The following is a 16314-nucleotide window of genomic DNA, read 5'->3' on the forward strand; positions in this document are numbered from 1 at the left end:
TACGTCATTGGCGCGTTGGCCCCGACGAGATTTTAGCGGCACGAAGCCGCGGAAGCGCTAACGCAAAATGACGTGCAGAGAAAAATTCGGGGCTTGATTTTTGCTGCGGCTTTTCGACACGAACAGATGCTCTCTGTCTGCCGGATGTTCTTTGAAAAAGCGGACGAGTACTCGCATCTGGCGTTTTCTGAAGTTAGAAATGTTTTATTTTTATTGGCCAAGTGATTAGCGCGTTGGTGAAGTGGATACTGCGTTGGGCTTGCAGTTTTGGGGTCGAGAGTTCGATTCCAAATAGGTTCTCACTGTGTGGAGTTTGCATGTCTCCCCTGGGCTTGTGTAGGTTTTCTCCAGGTACTTGGGTTCCTCCCAAATGCCAAAAACATGCATGCTAGGTTATGCTAAGCTAGCTAGCTGGTAAAGTGCTTTGGACAAACAGTTCTAGGGTCAAGAGATTGATCCTTAGTGGGTCATCCCTGTGTGGCTTTTTTGTGGGTATTTGGGTACCTCCTACATGCTAAAAAAAATGGATGCTAAGCTAGCTAGCTAACACTTTCCATTGCCCCTAGCTATAAATGGTTGTACTTTGTCTACTTGTGCCTTCTGATTGGCTGGCCATCAATTCAATAGGTAGCTGGGATTGACTCCAGCACCCCAGGGAGCCTTGTGAAGATAAACGGTAGAGAAAATGGAAAATATTTGTCCTTTCCAGTATGGGTTAAAAAATGGGGGCGCTTTTTGACATTTTACTGTACTAATAACATGTTTTTTTTTTCTTTTTTTGGGAGTCATGACGTTCGAAGCACGTGCGACAAAGTCAAGGCGTCCGTTTCACCTGCCTGAGTCGCTAATGACAATAATGGATGGAGCCGTCAATCACAGAGGAGACGCCATTACGTGGAGGTCGCCCGAGGCAGCTAATGAGACGTTTCTTCGTTAGCTTCACCGGGAGAACCATGAGGAGTCTTCAGGCTTTGATTGACAAGTACTATTCGTGTTTGACGGACGTTTGGGAAAACTTAGCGTGGAAAAATGACGCTTTGGGCGTTCACTATCAAATAATACAAATTGGTGAGTAATTATATTTGAAATATTTAAGCATTTTTCCCCCCTAGCACAAATATATTATTAATTATTTATTAATTAAAAAGAATGCAAGAGAAAATTACCTAACAAAAACAATTAAAACCAATATTAATTCAAAATATTTAACTTTTTTATTTAAAAAATGATTTATTACACATCCTTAATTATTTTACATACTATTAGATTAATATTTACTATTTTTTTTGCATTTTTTTAATTAGTCTCATTGTTCAGTCATTTATTATAAATACAATTTAATGTACTTATGTCTTTCCCATTAATTCTCCATTAAGCTTTTCCTTTTAGGCCTTGCGGGGGTGCTGGAGCCTAACCCAGACAACTACAAGGTGGCATTCCAATTGCATGTACGTATCGTATTTAATATAATCATATTTTTACCATGTAAAGATAGGCACTAAATAGTTTAATTTCAGCATAAAAATGACTTAAAAACCATTAATTTGTAAGCCATGCTTTAAGCAAGATGGCTGTCCTCATGGCAACAGCAAGGTGAGCTCAAACTAAGTTTTGGGGAATTTTAGGGGGGATCAGCATATGTCTAAAACACGCTGACTCCCCTTTTAAATCCTTTGAAAAGATGATGAAACGCTAACTTTGCGGTTTAAAAGCTCAAGGGGGCCTTGATGGTGGTGCGCTACTGCCCTCTGGTGGCCACGCTAGGTAAATCCTCAAAAAAATCTTACAAGAGACTCAATCTTTATTGAATTTATTAAGTCGTATTCAGACACTGAAAAACCGTCCGGGCTCGAAAGCGTGGTTAAAAGCCGTCGACGACTCTTTCGTATAAAATGAAGAACATGATGATCAACACTGTGTGCAATGCGGTTAAAAGTTCATTTGCAACGTGACACCAGAGATTTGATTATTATTATTTTTTATCTTGCTTTTGTTTTGTTAATAACACTACACAGAGCTAATTAGAATAATCATTTTAAAAAAAAGAAAAAAAAAGAAAAACACCACAGCTTTACCAGTTGGGAGACAAGAAGAGAATGAATACAAAATAAAAAGCAGAACCAACTGTACAATTGTTCGGAATCTCTTGTTTTCTTTGTTGTGTGGTCATTTTTTCTCTCTCAAAAGTTTGGGGGCGGGGTTTAAGGTTTGTTGAGTTGGGATTGGGAATATTTTGGGGGGTGTTAGGAGGGGTTAGTCAAGATAGGGGGCGCCAGGCGTTGTTGTAGTGATAACATGCATACAGGTGTGCACTTTTTAAAAAATGGTGGGGGGGTTGAGGGGGAAATGGACAAAATTAGTTTTTTTTTTTTTTTAGAAATTCAGCTATACAAAGTCTTTCGCTATTCTGGACCAAAAGGGGCGGGGTTTGTGAGGAGCAAGTAAGGAAGCTGAAGTGAGTGTGTGTGTGTGTATTTGCGGTCAATGGACGTCCGAAAAAACGGCAGGGACGCACGTCACCTGGTGGCGATCTCTAGGTACTGCAGCAAGTGCGGCCTCCGGTTTGGGCCGTCTCGGTCAAGTCGACTCCTCGATTGCGGCCGCTGCCGGCGCTGGCGGCTTGGGGTTCGTTCTTGGGGAGTTTCTTGGCTGGGGTGGGGGGTGGGGAATTGTGTTAGCGGTTAGCAGTTAGCGCTAGTGGGGATATGTTTGGAGTTTGTTTGCTTACCGATGGCCATGAAGATTTCGTTGACGTTCATGGATGTCTTGGCCGACGTCTCCATGAAGAGGAGACTGTTGTCGTCGGCGTAGGATTGGGCGTCCTGGTGAGAGATGAATTTTGTTATTGATTTGTTTATGGAGAATTAAATAATTTAGCTGTTAAATGGTACTTTTTGTAAATTCTAATTGGCAGTTATTGTGTTGTATGTATTTTTTAGTTTGTAGGTATGGAAATGTAATTTATTTAATATAGGGATAGTTGAAGAATGACTATTTTTTAATTTGTATTCCTTGTTTACAGGAATTCCAGTTTCATAATCCAGTAGTGAAAAGGTAAACAGTCCAAAAATAATGCCTTCATTTCTCATTAGTATTCCTTGTTTACAGGAATTCCAGTTTCATAATCCACTAGTTAAAAGGAAAACGGTCCAAAAAATGTATATATATTTTTTTTAAACTAGCTTGAAGACAAAAATGCTATCATTTTAAACACCCAAAAAATCTGGAAAATGTACTTTTAATGACGCTAGTTTCATAAATTAGCAGCTACCTAATAATATAAAGGGTCCAGCCCTTTCTACATTGATGACTTGTTGACCCACCTGAAAATCGAGCGCCCTCTTGCTAGCAAGATCTGCTTTGTTGCCTGCCAACGCGATAACGATGTTAGGGCTAGCTTGTCTCTGGAGCTCCTTCACCCAGTTTTTTGCCCGCACAAACGACTCCTGGACAGAAATATAAACATTACCTCTACTTACAAACAAACGTCCCAACTTACAACATATCCCAGAAGAAATTCAAGTTACAAAGATTCCAAAAAATTCAAACATCCACCTAATTTAAATACACTTTAGGACCCTCGAGGACCAGAGTTGGAGACCCCTACTTTGCGATAACATACCTCGTTAGTGATATCGTAGACAACAATGGCGGCCTGAGCGTTTCTGTAGTACATAGGCGCCAGACTATGGTAACGTTCTTGACCAGCTGTGTCCCAGATTTCAAACTTGACCGTCGTGTCGTCCAAGCATACCGTCTGAGTCAGGAAGGCGGCTGTTGGGAAGTCCGACGGCCATAAATACGCTATTGTCGGCCATCTTGGGAGTGGGATTATCAAATCGAGCGGCCCAAACAAACCTCCGATGGTGCTCTCCTGGAATTCGTGGAACTGTCCCTTGACGAAGCGGAGTACCAGACTCGACTTACCCACTGCCGACTCCCCCAGGAGGACCAGCTTGAACTGGCAGATTTTGTTGCCGGCGTTGGGCCCATTGGGGCGGGTAGCTCCGCCTCTATTTGCCATGTCGCTTTCTCCGGAAGCTTCCTGTTGTGGATGGTGTGCAAATACATAGAAGAACAGGTTCAAAACTTTGTTTTCCTTCTTCCAACTGTCTGTTTTTCCTTTTTTCTCATCTAATGGTGTCTTTGTAGGTCTCGGTTGGAATTGAACAGAAGATGAGGAAAAATTATGGTCCGAATTGGAGATGCAGGACCTTAGTTTGAGGAACCATTTTTTATAAAGTGTACATATTAAACAATTAAGCATATAACCAACAAATTTAGGGGGAAAAAGAACTAGAGTGATCTATATCTTCGATTTGATCATATTTTAGCGCCATTAACGACAATAAACATCAATTTACTACTGAAATTGAATGTCCCAGTTCAAATGGCATATATCACCAACAATGGGAGCCAAAAATCAACAGTTGTAAAACTGTTTATGTCATCGGAATGTTTTTGGTATTCCGGTTGTCAAACAGTAAACAACAACTGGTTACTCTGACAAATTCAGCAAATAGTGACTATAGCTATGTGACAAGACTTGCTATTGTCATTTAGAGTCTGACATCGTCATCAATTTAGGCCATGGGTCAAGAAAGGTGATGATAAAATAAGATTCCTAGAAAACAATATGGGAATTCGGGGGCATATACTTTTAGAACATGACGCGACAGAAAAATGGTTCACAATCACAATTGTTAGCCGATAACCGTCGTCTTAATAAGATTCGCATGTCTAGAGCAATTTTAACAACGTGCCCGCATGTTGTTGTTTTGAACGTGAATTAGCATTAAGCTAACAGGCGTTAGCCAAGAGGCTAGCTTGTACGTTCGTGGCGTCGTAACGGGAAGCCAAAGATTCGCCGGTAACAAAGTGCGCTTTACGGCGTGCGTTGTCACTCCAACGCACCGACGTGCCGAGTGTCCTAGTTCGAATTCGGCTTCGTTAAACCGAGATATGTAACGCACATTTGGGTGTGTACGGCTAATGACAGCTATGACGTTAGCAGTCACTGGCTAACAGCTGGCTAACGTCACTATCTCTTTTTGCCCCAAAATGGGGTCCAAATGCTTCATAGACGTCCGCGTTTATCACACAACTAGTGCTTCCAATTCCTCCGGTCGGTCTCAACAGAACCGCCGTGCTAGTTCATTAGCTAGACCCTCTCCGGTGGTGTCGTCAGAGGCCGGCTGTAGCTAATAGTTACCCCCGTAAAAGGAGGCACCGTACTCGGCGTCGGGCGTTTATTTCTCCGCGGCCGCGCCGGGTGGAGCCGACTCCCCGGTTGGTTAGCTACCGGCTAACGTCTGGTATACTCACCCAGCTAAGAGACGACGACGCTGCCGAATGCTGCTTATGGAGAGCCCCCCAGAAGAAAAAAACAACAAAAATCAGGTAGTTTAATGTCCGGTAGATTTAGTGAAACATTCGATTATTTTTATTCTTTCTTCCAGTAGGCTCCGCCACTTGTCTCAACTTCCCTGTTGGCTTTGAACGAGCGATGATGACAGATCGTATGACCGCAACTGGCAATCCTCCTACGTCTCACCGAGCACCGCCAATCATACGCTCGGCTCCATTCTTATCATTTTGGGATGTTTTCTATTAAGTAGACATACTCCTCGAGGGACAAAACACCAAACTAGACTCAGAAAACAACGCTAAACGCCGTCGTTTTAAAACTGTAGCTATATAACTCGTCCATTATCAACTGCGCGTCATGTAAAATATATATATTTTCTCCATTATATTTTCCGCACAGGTTTTCCTAATGTTGCGTTCATTAAGAAATGCTCTTCTTTTGTTTGCTAATGAAAAAAAATGTCGAATTTAATACCGAGTTTGAAATGTTGCTAGGCAACGAAAAACGGTTAGGAAGCTAGCCCTTATGTTTCCTACCCTAAGAAACATTTAGCTTTGTTGTTTTGGATAAAAATGGCTGTAAATATTAAAAGTCGAAGAAACATCGGTATGTCGGACTCCCTGAGAATGACATACATGCCGAGGGTAAGTACAAAATGTCATTACATTGGCCTCTCTAACTTGATATAGCTTACTGAGAGTAAATGTTTTTTTTTTTTTGAACAGGCTGGAAAAATAAATCCAATTGGTGACAGAGTTGCGGCTTGCCTTCAAGAATTAAAAAGGGTAAGTTTTAAAACGCCAAATACTTTAAATGTCTTGTCAAATTCCTCATTTAAGACATTTTCCAACTATATAACACAAGTCAGGGAGCATAAAAATGCTAATTTCATCTTGTATTATTCATTTAGTGTTAGCACGGTGGTAAAGTGGTTAGCATTGGCTAGCAACTAATTCAGGGTGTACCTCACATATTGCTCTTATTTAGCTATTATAGGCTTCAGCACCCTCTGTAACCCTCATGAGGATTATGTGCATTGAAAATGAATGAAATATTAATTCACATAAAACATTGTTGCCCAGTGTAAGAATGACATTATTTTTTTTAAAGAAATTGATCAACAAATTACATTAACATTGATTAAAATATACTTGTGTGTGCTTTATATGCCTTCCCTTCATCTTGTAACCAGCTGCTCGTGATTTGGTAATCAGCTCTTGTCAACTATTTAAACCCCGTGTGTTTGTGAATCATTGTCAGGTCGATTTTACTCCTTTGCTTTTTTTTGTGTAGGCTCCGACACCCCCTGCAGTCCAAAAGTACCATAACAGCATCCAACCAGGGCCAGGCATGATCCGATTGCACCACGGAAAAGCTGAGGACCCCCAAGTGTCCCACACCCTGATTCATGGGCTCTGCAATAGGCCTTCAGTCCCATTGACTGTAATTTAAAATGTATTCTACTCTGTCTGTTTTTATGCCATATCAATTTTCATTTTTTTTGTCAACAGGCGGCCATGTTGATTAACCCACCGCCACAGACTGAGTTGCAACAAACATTACAAGAGCTGGAAGAATCCGTTTACGCTTCACGTCACAAGGCGCCGTTGGGACGCAAGCCAGACAGTAGCGGTTTTCCTTTGCCTTACAACGAGAAGACAACGTTCGGGAAAAAGACCAATCTCGGTAACCTTAGAATTAGATCTGTTTGTTCCGGGTCCAATCGCTCATGGGTTTTGTTGTCTGTCGTAGGCATGGACGCCGGTCAGATCATTTATCCTGCGAAAACGGCGAAGGATTATGAAAAGGAGGATCAGCAGGGGCATGATCTTTATGTCCGTACTCACAATGGATTCTTTATTGGTGAGTTTTGTCTAAATTAAAATGAAATGTCAGGTTTACAGTGCAATCTAGGTTGGGTCTATGGAATGAGAGGAGTGGCTAAATTTGGAAAATAAATGAATTAATATAAATAGAAGGGACATTTTTATATATTTTGTCATTGAAATACACCAATGGCATTTTATTTTGCTATTTAGTTATTCATTCTCTTTGGTTTTCTCGTTTTCAATTGAAAAGCACATTAGGAAAGTCAAAGGCAAAGTAAGAAAATGACAGTTTTTTCCTGTTGTGTTTTTTTTATTAAAAAGTAATCATATTTTGAATCCAGGTTGCCAGTTCCACAAAAAAATGTAAAATTATGCTTATATTGATCTTGTCTAATGAACTGTTAATCATTGTGTTGCAGGGGAGCAGGTTGACAGAAAGTACAACTTCAATAAAAACAGCCGTTTTGGGGTGACGACACCGTATTTGACTAATGGGAGCATTGTCAACAGATGTCTGCATTGGATAGGAGAATCCAGGTCACTTAAAAAATGTTTATTCCGTGTTTTGATTTTAGTTCCATCCCATACGCCACTCACTTTAAATGCTATAACATTTTTATACCGTATCTTCCGTACTATAAGGCGCACACAAGACTTGAATGTTCTACAAATCCAACAGTGTGGCTTCCAATCTTATGCGCCTCATACGTGGATTAATACTAGTTAATCATGATATGACATTGCTTTTAGTTCATATATTCTGAACATTTTTTTATTCCTGATTATTTTGAAAAATAATTTCATTTTCTTAAGGCCCGTCAATCCGAGAGCTGATTGGAAGAGAGCTCCTGACAGCAAGGAAAAGTTGCAACAGCTCATTGGGAATGCATACAGCAGCAAAAAGTTAGTTTTTTTTGCTTGAAAATGTATAAATGGCAACGTTCCTAACTCACGTTTTGATTTTATCAAGGAGAGGAAACAACGTGGAGTTATCGCCAGACCACGCCTTTGGATACGCTCCACCTATGGACGATTTCGGTGCATTTTTTTTTCATTGAGCTAGCGCCAAAATGCTAACATTTTTAGATTTGATTAGTAACAAGACAAACATAAGACACAGAAGACATTGTAGACCTAGTTAAAAGAAACCTGAGCCATAACATATGATCCTGTTATTTTTTTCCCATGAAGGTGTCGCAGAACTGATCCACGTGGGAAACCAGCCGGCGGGCAAACGCCCGAGGGCCGAGGAACGCCATTATTGTCTAGCTAACGCTGTGCGAAATCGTCTCAAGGTTCTCAATTTCCAAAACTTCTCGTCACTGTTGGAGGCCTTCAGGCACTATGACAAGGTATTAAAGACAAAATTGCCTTTTTAAAAATAGATGAACAGATATTAATTATCTAACAACTTGATTTTGAGTTTGAAATATATATATTTTTTTAAAATCTGAACAGTGTCAAGGTTTGTTTAACTGTAGTGTTTACATCTTATCCAAAATAATCAAACCATTTCCTTTTTAAAAACAAGATTAGAAAATAAATTAAATCCACTTGACATTAATTTTTATTTTATGGTAATTTCATTAAGTCATTGCTAGTCAACGTCTTGCTAACATAAAAATATGACCAAAATATGCTAGCCTATAGATATCAAAGCCAGTTTGAAACCATCGAAGCACTTCTTTTTATAATCAAGTTTAAAACAAATACAATAACATTAGCTTACAGTAGTAGTTTCATTAACTCCGAGCTAATGGCTGTTAGCGCTAGGAGTAAAATATGTTAGCCTATAGAGGTTGGATTTAAAAATAATAAGAATAACCACAGTGTTCAAAGCCAATGTAAAACCACCAAAGAATCTACTTTTCATTAAGTCGGAGCTAACTTTAGCATAGCATTGCCATCCTACCATAATGCAGATAGCCATTCTTTATAAATATGTCTTAAATGTTTTAATCTGTAACAACACTAAATTAGGGACTCATGACTCAATTCATATGGCAACATACTAACATAGAAAATTCATTGTGCTAAACCACGAATGTTTGCTTTTATATCTCCACCATTTTGTTGACTTCTTGTATTCAGAAAAGCCAAGGACGCATTGACACGGACGACCTGCGGCAAGTGTGCCGTCACTTCAAGGTGGAGATCACCGACGTCGTCTTAGATGAAGTCTTCGAAGAATGCGACAAGGACCGTGACGGATTCATCGACTTCCTGGAGTTCTCCAATTTCCTCAATTTCAAGGAAAAGCTGCCACTGGGAAGACGGGAGCAACACCTGGTCAGGGATGGTAAGGTCCACTCCTATGCAGTATCCCCAAATACCAATGACTCCCTTCAAATACTTTCGTACATCCATCCAGCCATGTTCCAGACCGCCCCCCAAGCCGACCCCAACTCCAGAACATCCGGACTCCCGGATCCCGGCGCTCTGTTAAAAAGCGATGACCTGGAGCCATTCAGCATAGGCCACTCCCAGAGAGCCGTGAGGACCGTCCCCCGACACGATTCCGCAATGGACCGCTACGTCACCACGTCTTCTGCCATTGGCGCCGCCACTAGAGAGCCACGACCATATAGTAAATCCGGTTTACTTCGATTCTAAGACAGAGGTCATATTCCACCATATTCTACCGTCTTCCCCACAGAAACTCGTACTTTTGGCATCCCGACCATCCGTAACGACATCGCGGCACCCCGAGTCCGCAAGATCGATGACACGATAAACTACGGTGACATGACCATGGCGTTGGATCTTCTGCTGCCGTCTGTGTATACACGCCAAGGGATACACCAGGAGGACTTATTCTGTCCCCGCACCAAGAAAGAGGTACAATGTGTTGAATTGGGTTTTACAGTGTCATTTTTGGTAGTGCGTTTTTGGTAGTGCGTTTTTGGTAGTGCGTTTTTGGTAGTGCGTTTTTGGTAGTGCGTTTTTGGTAGTGTGTTTTTTTGGTACTGCATTTTATTGGAACTGCATTTTTTTGGTACTGCATTTTTTTGGTACTGCATTTTTTTGGTACTGCATTTTTTTGGTACTGCAGTTTTTTGGTACTGCAGTTTTTTGGTACTGCAGTTTTTTGGTACTGCAGTTTTTTTGGTACTGCAGTTTTTTTGGTACTGCAGTTTTTTTGGTACTGCAGTTTTTTTGGTACTGCAGTTTTTTTGGTACTGCAGTTTTTTTGGTACTGCAGTTTTGGTACTGCAGCTTTGGTACTGCAGTTTTGGTACTGCATTTTTGGTACTGCGGTCTTATGTTAACAGCGGTATTGTACTACAATTGGTTCAATACGGAAGACCAATGATAATTGTTATAACTAATGTTTAAATTTGATTTTCTTTCTTTGATTTACTGCCACCAGCTCACAGATATCTTCAAGAACTTGGGCGCCAGCATTCCCGAAAAAATATTCGACGAGGCCTGGAAGCTAGCATCTACACGACACCCCAAAGGCGAAGTGAGCGTGGATGCATTCCGAACGGTACTCAAGCAAATCAAAGCTTTGTAGCCACGAGAACATTGTGTTTTAGCAATTTACCTTCATTTTGGTCATAATTGTAGCAATTAATGTCTCCGTATAATCATAAAAAGTCGGATTAATGAAAGTCTGAATAGAAGACGCGACGTCTAATTGTATCAAAGAGACAAAAACAATTAACTAACGGCGTCTCGCAGGTCTTTTGACACCACTTTCGCTAAGCGGATTAATCAAGCGTCATGTTGGCGCGCCGCCTCGTCGTCTCGTAACTGTGAAATAGTTTTAAATGCTTCAAAATATTCATTAATAACACGTGCCGTGCCGCTTGTGCCTTCTTTGTGTTGGTTCCCGTTTGAAGGGAGTGACGTGGTGGCTTGACAAATTGTTTAAAAACCTGCGTCCGTCGACACCGAATCGCTAATCTCATTAGCCACCACGCAGAAAAATTAATCTTACGCACGCAAAACGTGTTGCTTTTGTGCTTGACATATTTTTCTGTTATGTTTTTTTTTTTTCGATACGCACGGTCATTATGTATTTGCGTTCGAAAAAGGACTTGCAATGATCATCAGAGTACCTCATTTGGACTCTTTAGTGCCAAATAGTTGTTAGCTATGGGTTTAAATTTCATAAAAAGAAGGAACAAATAAGCCACCAGCACCGCCATGACTTTCGGGGTATGCGGAATTTTTTCACATTGTTATTTTTGTAAGTGGGGCTGTGTTTTGAGCAGTCGCTAGCTAGCTTATGCTACCTAATGCTAGCTAACATGACCTAATGCTACCTAATGCTAGCTTACTCGACCTAACACAAGCTAACGCTACCTAACACTAGATAACAGTAGCTAACACAAGCTAACGCTACCTAACACTAGATAACAGTAGCTAACAGTAGATAATGCTACCTAATGCTACCTAATGCTAGGTAATGCTACCTAATGCTAGCTAAAGCTACCTAACGCTAGATAATGCTAGCTAACGCTACCTAAGGCTAGCTAATGCTACCTAAGGCTAGCTAATGCTACCTAAGGCTAGCTAATGCTACCTAAGGCTAGCTAATGCTACCTAAGGCTAGCTAATGCTACCTAAGGCTAGCTAATGCTACCTAATGCTAGGTAATGCTACCTAGCTAGTGTTAGCTAACGGTAGTGGGTAGTGTTAGCTAACGCTACCTAGGTAGTGCCAGCTAACGCTACCTTTCTAGTGCTAGCTAACGCTACCTAGCATTAGCTTCGGCCCAAAACATTTCCCCCACTTTGAAGCATTATTAAATATATTAAGCCACTTTTTAAAATTTAAAATTTGGCAAACTTGTTAACACAAATTGTTGATACTGACGTAAATTTTACAAATTTAAAATGCTCGTTAATGACATTCTTTTCTTTAGTGAATGGCATTTTAACTTTCATTTTACAGGATCTGTAATTGTTGTTATGGCTTTTTTTTGCTTTGAAAAACTAAAAAAAAAACAGGAAAGTTAAAAGAAAAAAAATAGAAAATACATTTTTGTTGAGTTTGTGTTATTAAAGTAAATAAATAGTTTACACATAAGTGTAAGTGCGCAATCAAATCGGATCGATTTGGTATAAATTCTGGTTATTATATCCATTTTTATGGGCTAAATGAATTCCATCAAGAGTTAAAGTAGCAAAAGACAGTAAAAAATATGACAAAAATTAGGCTTTGTGAAGTTTTGTTGTCCAAAATCAAGTCATGGTTTATTAAAAGTTTAAAATACATATACAAAGTAACACAATAATAAAAATAAGGGACAAATTAAAGAACTTAGAAGCCATTTTTTTGTACATTGCGTATGGATACTTTTTCAGTCTTTTATATTCCAGTTCCAATGCCAAATGGTTGTCACCATCCAATTTTCAGATGCTCCTTTTGTCAATTCACGATGGAATCTGAAAGAAATATCTCAAAATTAAAGTTGCTCATGTAAAATGGCATTCAAGAAATTGGCCATGCTTTGCTGAACATTACAACTAATATTAATATTACTTGTTTGTACAGTATGTGTTGGTGGGCTCAATAAATTTTAAGTTGTTTTTATGTGTAGGCGAGATCATTTACATAATTGATTTATTGCAGTGTGGGTAGGCAGAATTAGCTATGGAATGAAAAAAAAGAAATACAAATAAATCCTGATGCATGCTGTGTAGGTGAGATAAGATTTTTTTTATAAATTGTATTTATTTTTTATTTTAAAAAAATCTGTTGCATCATTTGAGAGTAGGCAGATTTGATACGTGATTTACAAGTTAATTTATCAATGAAAGTATTTCAATCAGGCACGCTGTTGTTGAAAATGGAGTCTAACGCAAGGTTCGTGGGCTGCTTTAAGGCCAACTTGGTTTCAGGTGGGCCGGACCATTTTAGATATAATATTTTTATTTTTATAAATGGATTAAAAGCCCTAAGTATTCAGTATTTTATAGATCTAAAAAAATGTTTATTTTAGCTTTTTTTAAAATATATTTTTAGATTTTACAAAATTATTTTTGAACTAAAAACAGAAAAAAATGGATTAAAAAATGACAATTATTGATTTAAAATGGGAAAAATCCATAAATTTAATATACATCTATACTCTTCATTTTAATTTGATCCTAAAACAGAAAGTCTGCACTCATGATTGACTTTCCCGGGCCATAAAAAATGAAGCGGCGGGCCACATTTGGCCCCCGGGCCGCCACTTTCACACACTTGGTCTAACATTTCCAATTCTAAAGCCATTATGCTTACTCGTAGACAGCCGTGGCAACTCTCTTGGGTGGGACGCCATCCTTTCCGGGGGCCACTTTAAATATTTTGATGCCTTCAGGGTCATCGGGTCCATCCAGCGCCGTCAGATACCAAACCCTCATAGCTATTGTGCAAAACTTTCGACCTGCAAAACAACAAAAAACATGACGGGAAGCTTATATACCCAACGCTACCTCAACTTACAAAATATGCTACAACCTAAACTTAAAAAATACAATGCTACCTCTACTTACAAAATTATGCTAATTAATATTTTGCATTTTCAGCAGCAAAAGTCACCTGGCGCAAAGACGACAGAAACATCCTCCGGTAATACTAATATGATATCGTCCATGGAGACGGCAAGATTTAGCTTGCGATGCTCCGATAGGGGGCGACACTTCTCCTCTATGTAGCGTATCATCTGAAAACAAAAAGCAACATTTAGAAAAATACAAAAGACGACACGCAACATTATGTCTAGCTACATTAATGGGTTAATGTGAATTGGACAGCTATCGTTGTTAATGGAAGGCAAGGAGTTAATTTTATGTCACTTTTTTTGTTATTTTAGAGCACTTACAGGTCACTCGCTGTAAAATTTGGAACTTTTAATGTTAATTTCCAGGCTTCTTGTTTATAGGTAACTTTTGTTTGGTTTTAGGCATTTTTTTGGTTGTAACTAACTATTGGATGTCACTAACTGCACCATTTTCAAATTCAGGGGGAAAATTAAGCAAATTGCAGTCATTCACTTGATCACATAACTCACAAAAGTATGTTTTAGGCACCCCTGTCGAAGAAAATATATGCATTTAAAGCAGAATAACTTCAGGCCGGTTCGTACCCCTGCCGGACCACTTCAGGCCCGCGAACCGTGAGTTTTACAACCAGGATATAGTAAAAGGATGCAGCTGGTTGTTAATTAATGACTTCTTTACCTCAACGGAAACCATGCCGATGAGTTGGAAATATTTCCCTTGGGACATCGTCTTGGAGATGTGCACAAAAGCCTGGAATACAGACACAAATATGGGTGTAAACTTTATTTACTTTCGGTTTTAACAAAGATATAAATTGATGTAACCTCGTGGAATATTTTTGCACGCTACCTGCTTCACTCCTCTTTCAAAGTCATCCGAATTGACACCCAGGTCATAGTAGAGATCAACGAGGAATAAGTGTACTTTACACCGAATCCATGTGATCGGATCGGGGATGCCCACCACTGAGACATCGGCCTGGAGGTCGAAGCCCTCCGGCCGGGAGCAAAATGTTCTATGCCCGGTGGAAGCGATGGAAATGGGCGCCACAACGTCTTCCGCGACGGTCATCTTGCGGTTGTTGAGTGCCCGGCTAGGACACCGGCTCCCGTTGCATGTCAAGCCGGTACTTCGACCACATATCCCGGATGAGTTAGCTACGAGTCCCCCGCTAGTTGCGAGGCGACCGAACCGCAGCATGATAGTGACCGGGAGGAGGCGTCGTTACCGGCACCGGTAAGTAGGGTTGATACCCGTTTATTTTGAACACCTTACACAAGTCAAGCCATTTTTGATTACCCACAATGCTCGTGTGATGCTGCGTTCAGAGACAGTTGGATATTAGGGAATGACATGAAAAATTGAATATATTGTATTGTAGTAGTAAAATATATTGTGCTGACTTGCCTAATAATAAGGATCATGAATATACTTTCCCTAAAATGAATGTTTATTTTATACAAATTTAATTTTAAGTTTGCTTACTTATGAATGGGGAATTCAAACACTTGTTTATTCAACAATTTGTTTAATGACACGTAATAAGGTAAGTGTTTTTTTTAAATATCATTTTTACCAGCCTTTTGCTACTGTACGTGCTTGCTTTTACTCACTATGCCCAACAGAGGGCGCCATGTATCTATTTTTAATCGCTTTCACATTAACTATGCAGCAATTAGTCAGTTTTAAGGGTTCTTTCGAACATGTTTTTTGTTTATTGCATATATTGTCTATTTAAGACGTGCTTCTTGCTATATAATGACCTATTAGTCAAAATAGATTGGTCAACTATCGTTGTCAATGCCTCACAATTAGATAATATGCTATTATAATACTTAAATAAGATTTTTTTATTCTCATTTTGTTGATCATTAATATGTTGTAGGTCATTTTTGCACGTATGGACCAAATAAACTGGAAAATAATGTTCTTAAAATATGCCAAAAAGTGTAAAATACAATATTACAATTAATTCTACTTACATTTGATGGAAAAAAATGTAAATTTAGAAGGAATTGTACAAGAGCAATACAAAAACACAGGCTTCCTAAACATGTCATACTTTATATTTTTATTGAAGCCATAAAAAACATTTTTAGTAACTTTTCTAAATGATAATGCGACAAAAATCTGCCGTTATCTGAATTGTTAATAAGGTTATGTGAGAAAACTGCCACTAAAAGGCACTGTTGTCTATAATTTGCGTATTTGAGTGGGTGTGTGTGTGTTTGTGACTAAATTCATAACCTAATTTCATCTATATATTAGATATAATTGCCATATTGCGGCAAAGTGTGATTAAAAGCAGAAGGAGCAAATGAGGGTGCCATTTAAAATTGACAAGTTTTGTAATATGACACCAAATGTGACAAAAAATGTTTTGAATTTAAGCCCAAATAAGAAATGAATGACAGCTTTTAACGTGTTAATTAACAGTTGAGTGCTAAAAAAAAATATTCCGGATATTTAAAAGTAAATGATAAAAAAAAAAAACATTAGTAATTTTTAGTTGTTAAAATAAATTCACCGTAAAAAATAATAATGATAACTTATGATTGGCACTTTGGGAGATATTAATTTGACGAGTATAAGAAAGTACTATTTTTAAAATGCTGTT

General features: G+C 39.1%; 4 protein-coding genes across 5 annotated transcripts in view; 2 read left to right on the forward strand and 2 right to left on the reverse strand.

Moving 5' to 3' along the window:
* znf385d (zinc finger protein 385D) overlaps positions 1-2114 on the forward strand; it is a 104147-nt gene extending 102033 nt beyond the window's left edge. For both annotated transcript variants that reach the window (XM_077720167.1, XM_077720168.1), the window contains one exon: positions 786-2114. In XM_077720167.1, the coding sequence (XP_077576293.1) occupies positions 786-791 (6 nt within the window). In that variant the 3' untranslated portion in view covers positions 792-2114. The remainder of the gene's footprint in view (positions 1-785) is intronic.
* On the reverse strand, positions 1795-5577 carry LOC144198926 (ras-related protein Rab-5A). The gene is made up of 6 exons (XM_077720170.1): positions 5326-5577; positions 3859-4045; positions 3623-3774; positions 3324-3446; positions 2729-2822; positions 1795-2649 (listed from the first exon to the last, which is right to left on the reverse strand). Exons 2-6 carry the CDS (start codon positions 4022-4024, stop codon positions 2534-2536), a joined length of 651 nt encoding a protein of 216 aa, XP_077576296.1. The 5' UTR covers positions 4025-4045; positions 5326-5577; the 3' UTR covers positions 1795-2533.
* efhb (EF-hand domain family, member B) lies at positions 4737-12819 on the forward strand. Its single transcript, XM_077720171.1, has 13 exons — positions 4737-6012; positions 6094-6153; positions 6662-6811; positions 6880-7054; positions 7121-7231; positions 7617-7734; positions 8011-8100; positions 8168-8235; positions 8389-8549; positions 9289-9496; positions 9569-9784; positions 9854-10035; positions 10568-12819. The coding sequence occupies exons 1-13, from the start codon at positions 5941-5943 to the stop codon at positions 10712-10714; spliced, it is 1758 nt and encodes a 585-aa protein (XP_077576297.1). The 5' UTR covers positions 4737-5940; the 3' UTR covers positions 10715-12819.
* On the reverse strand, positions 12375-15002 carry LOC144198925 (m-AAA protease-interacting protein 1, mitochondrial). Its single transcript, XM_077720169.1, has 5 exons — positions 14547-15002; positions 14376-14447; positions 13735-13858; positions 13435-13579; positions 12375-12593 (listed from the first exon to the last, which is right to left on the reverse strand). Exons 1-5 carry the CDS (start codon positions 14895-14897, stop codon positions 12509-12511), a joined length of 777 nt encoding a protein of 258 aa, XP_077576295.1. The 5' UTR covers positions 14898-15002; the 3' UTR covers positions 12375-12508.
* Between the last annotated feature and the right edge of the window lie 1312 nt (positions 15003-16314).

The sequence above is a fragment of the Stigmatopora nigra genome, chromosome 7, assembly GCF_051989575.1.
Source record: "Stigmatopora nigra isolate UIUO_SnigA chromosome 7, RoL_Snig_1.1, whole genome shotgun sequence".
Lineage (NCBI taxonomy): Eukaryota > Metazoa > Chordata > Actinopteri > Syngnathiformes > Syngnathidae > Stigmatopora > Stigmatopora nigra.

Bases quoted from the DNA above. Each gene is read 5' to 3' on its own strand.
- LOC144198925 (XM_077720169.1), bottom strand. From the start codon at position 14,897: ATGCTGCGGTTCGGTCGCCTCGCAACTAGCGGGGGACTCGTAGCTAAC. The intron at 13,580-13,734 runs GTGACTTTTGCT...GTTGTTTTGCAG, and splicing joins TTCTGTCGTCTTTGCGCCAG to GTCGAAAGTTTTGCACAATA. The intron at 12,594-13,434 runs GTAAGCATAATG...TATTTCTTTCAG, and splicing joins GTTGCCACGGCTGTCTACGA to ATTCCATCGTGAATTGACAA.
- LOC144198926 (XM_077720170.1), bottom strand. From the start codon at position 4,024: ATGGCAAATAGAGGCGGAGCTACCCGCCCCAATGGGCCCAACGCCGGC. The intron at 3,775-3,858 runs GTTTGTTTGGGC...ACTTCCCAACAG, and splicing joins CCAGGAGAGCACCATCGGAG to CCGCCTTCCTGACTCAGACG. The intron at 2,650-2,728 runs GTAAGCAAACAA...CCCCCACCCCAG, and splicing joins CGAAATCTTCATGGCCATCG to CCAAGAAACTCCCCAAGAAC.
- efhb (XM_077720171.1), top strand. From the start codon at position 5,941: ATGGCTGTAAATATTAAAAGTCGAAGAAACATCGGTATGTCGGACTCC. The intron at 8,101-8,167 runs GTTAGTTTTTTT...GATTTTATCAAG, and splicing joins AATGCATACAGCAGCAAAAA to GAGAGGAAACAACGTGGAGT. The intron at 10,036-10,567 runs GTACAATGTGTT...TACTGCCACCAG, and splicing joins GTCCCCGCACCAAGAAAGAG to CTCACAGATATCTTCAAGAA.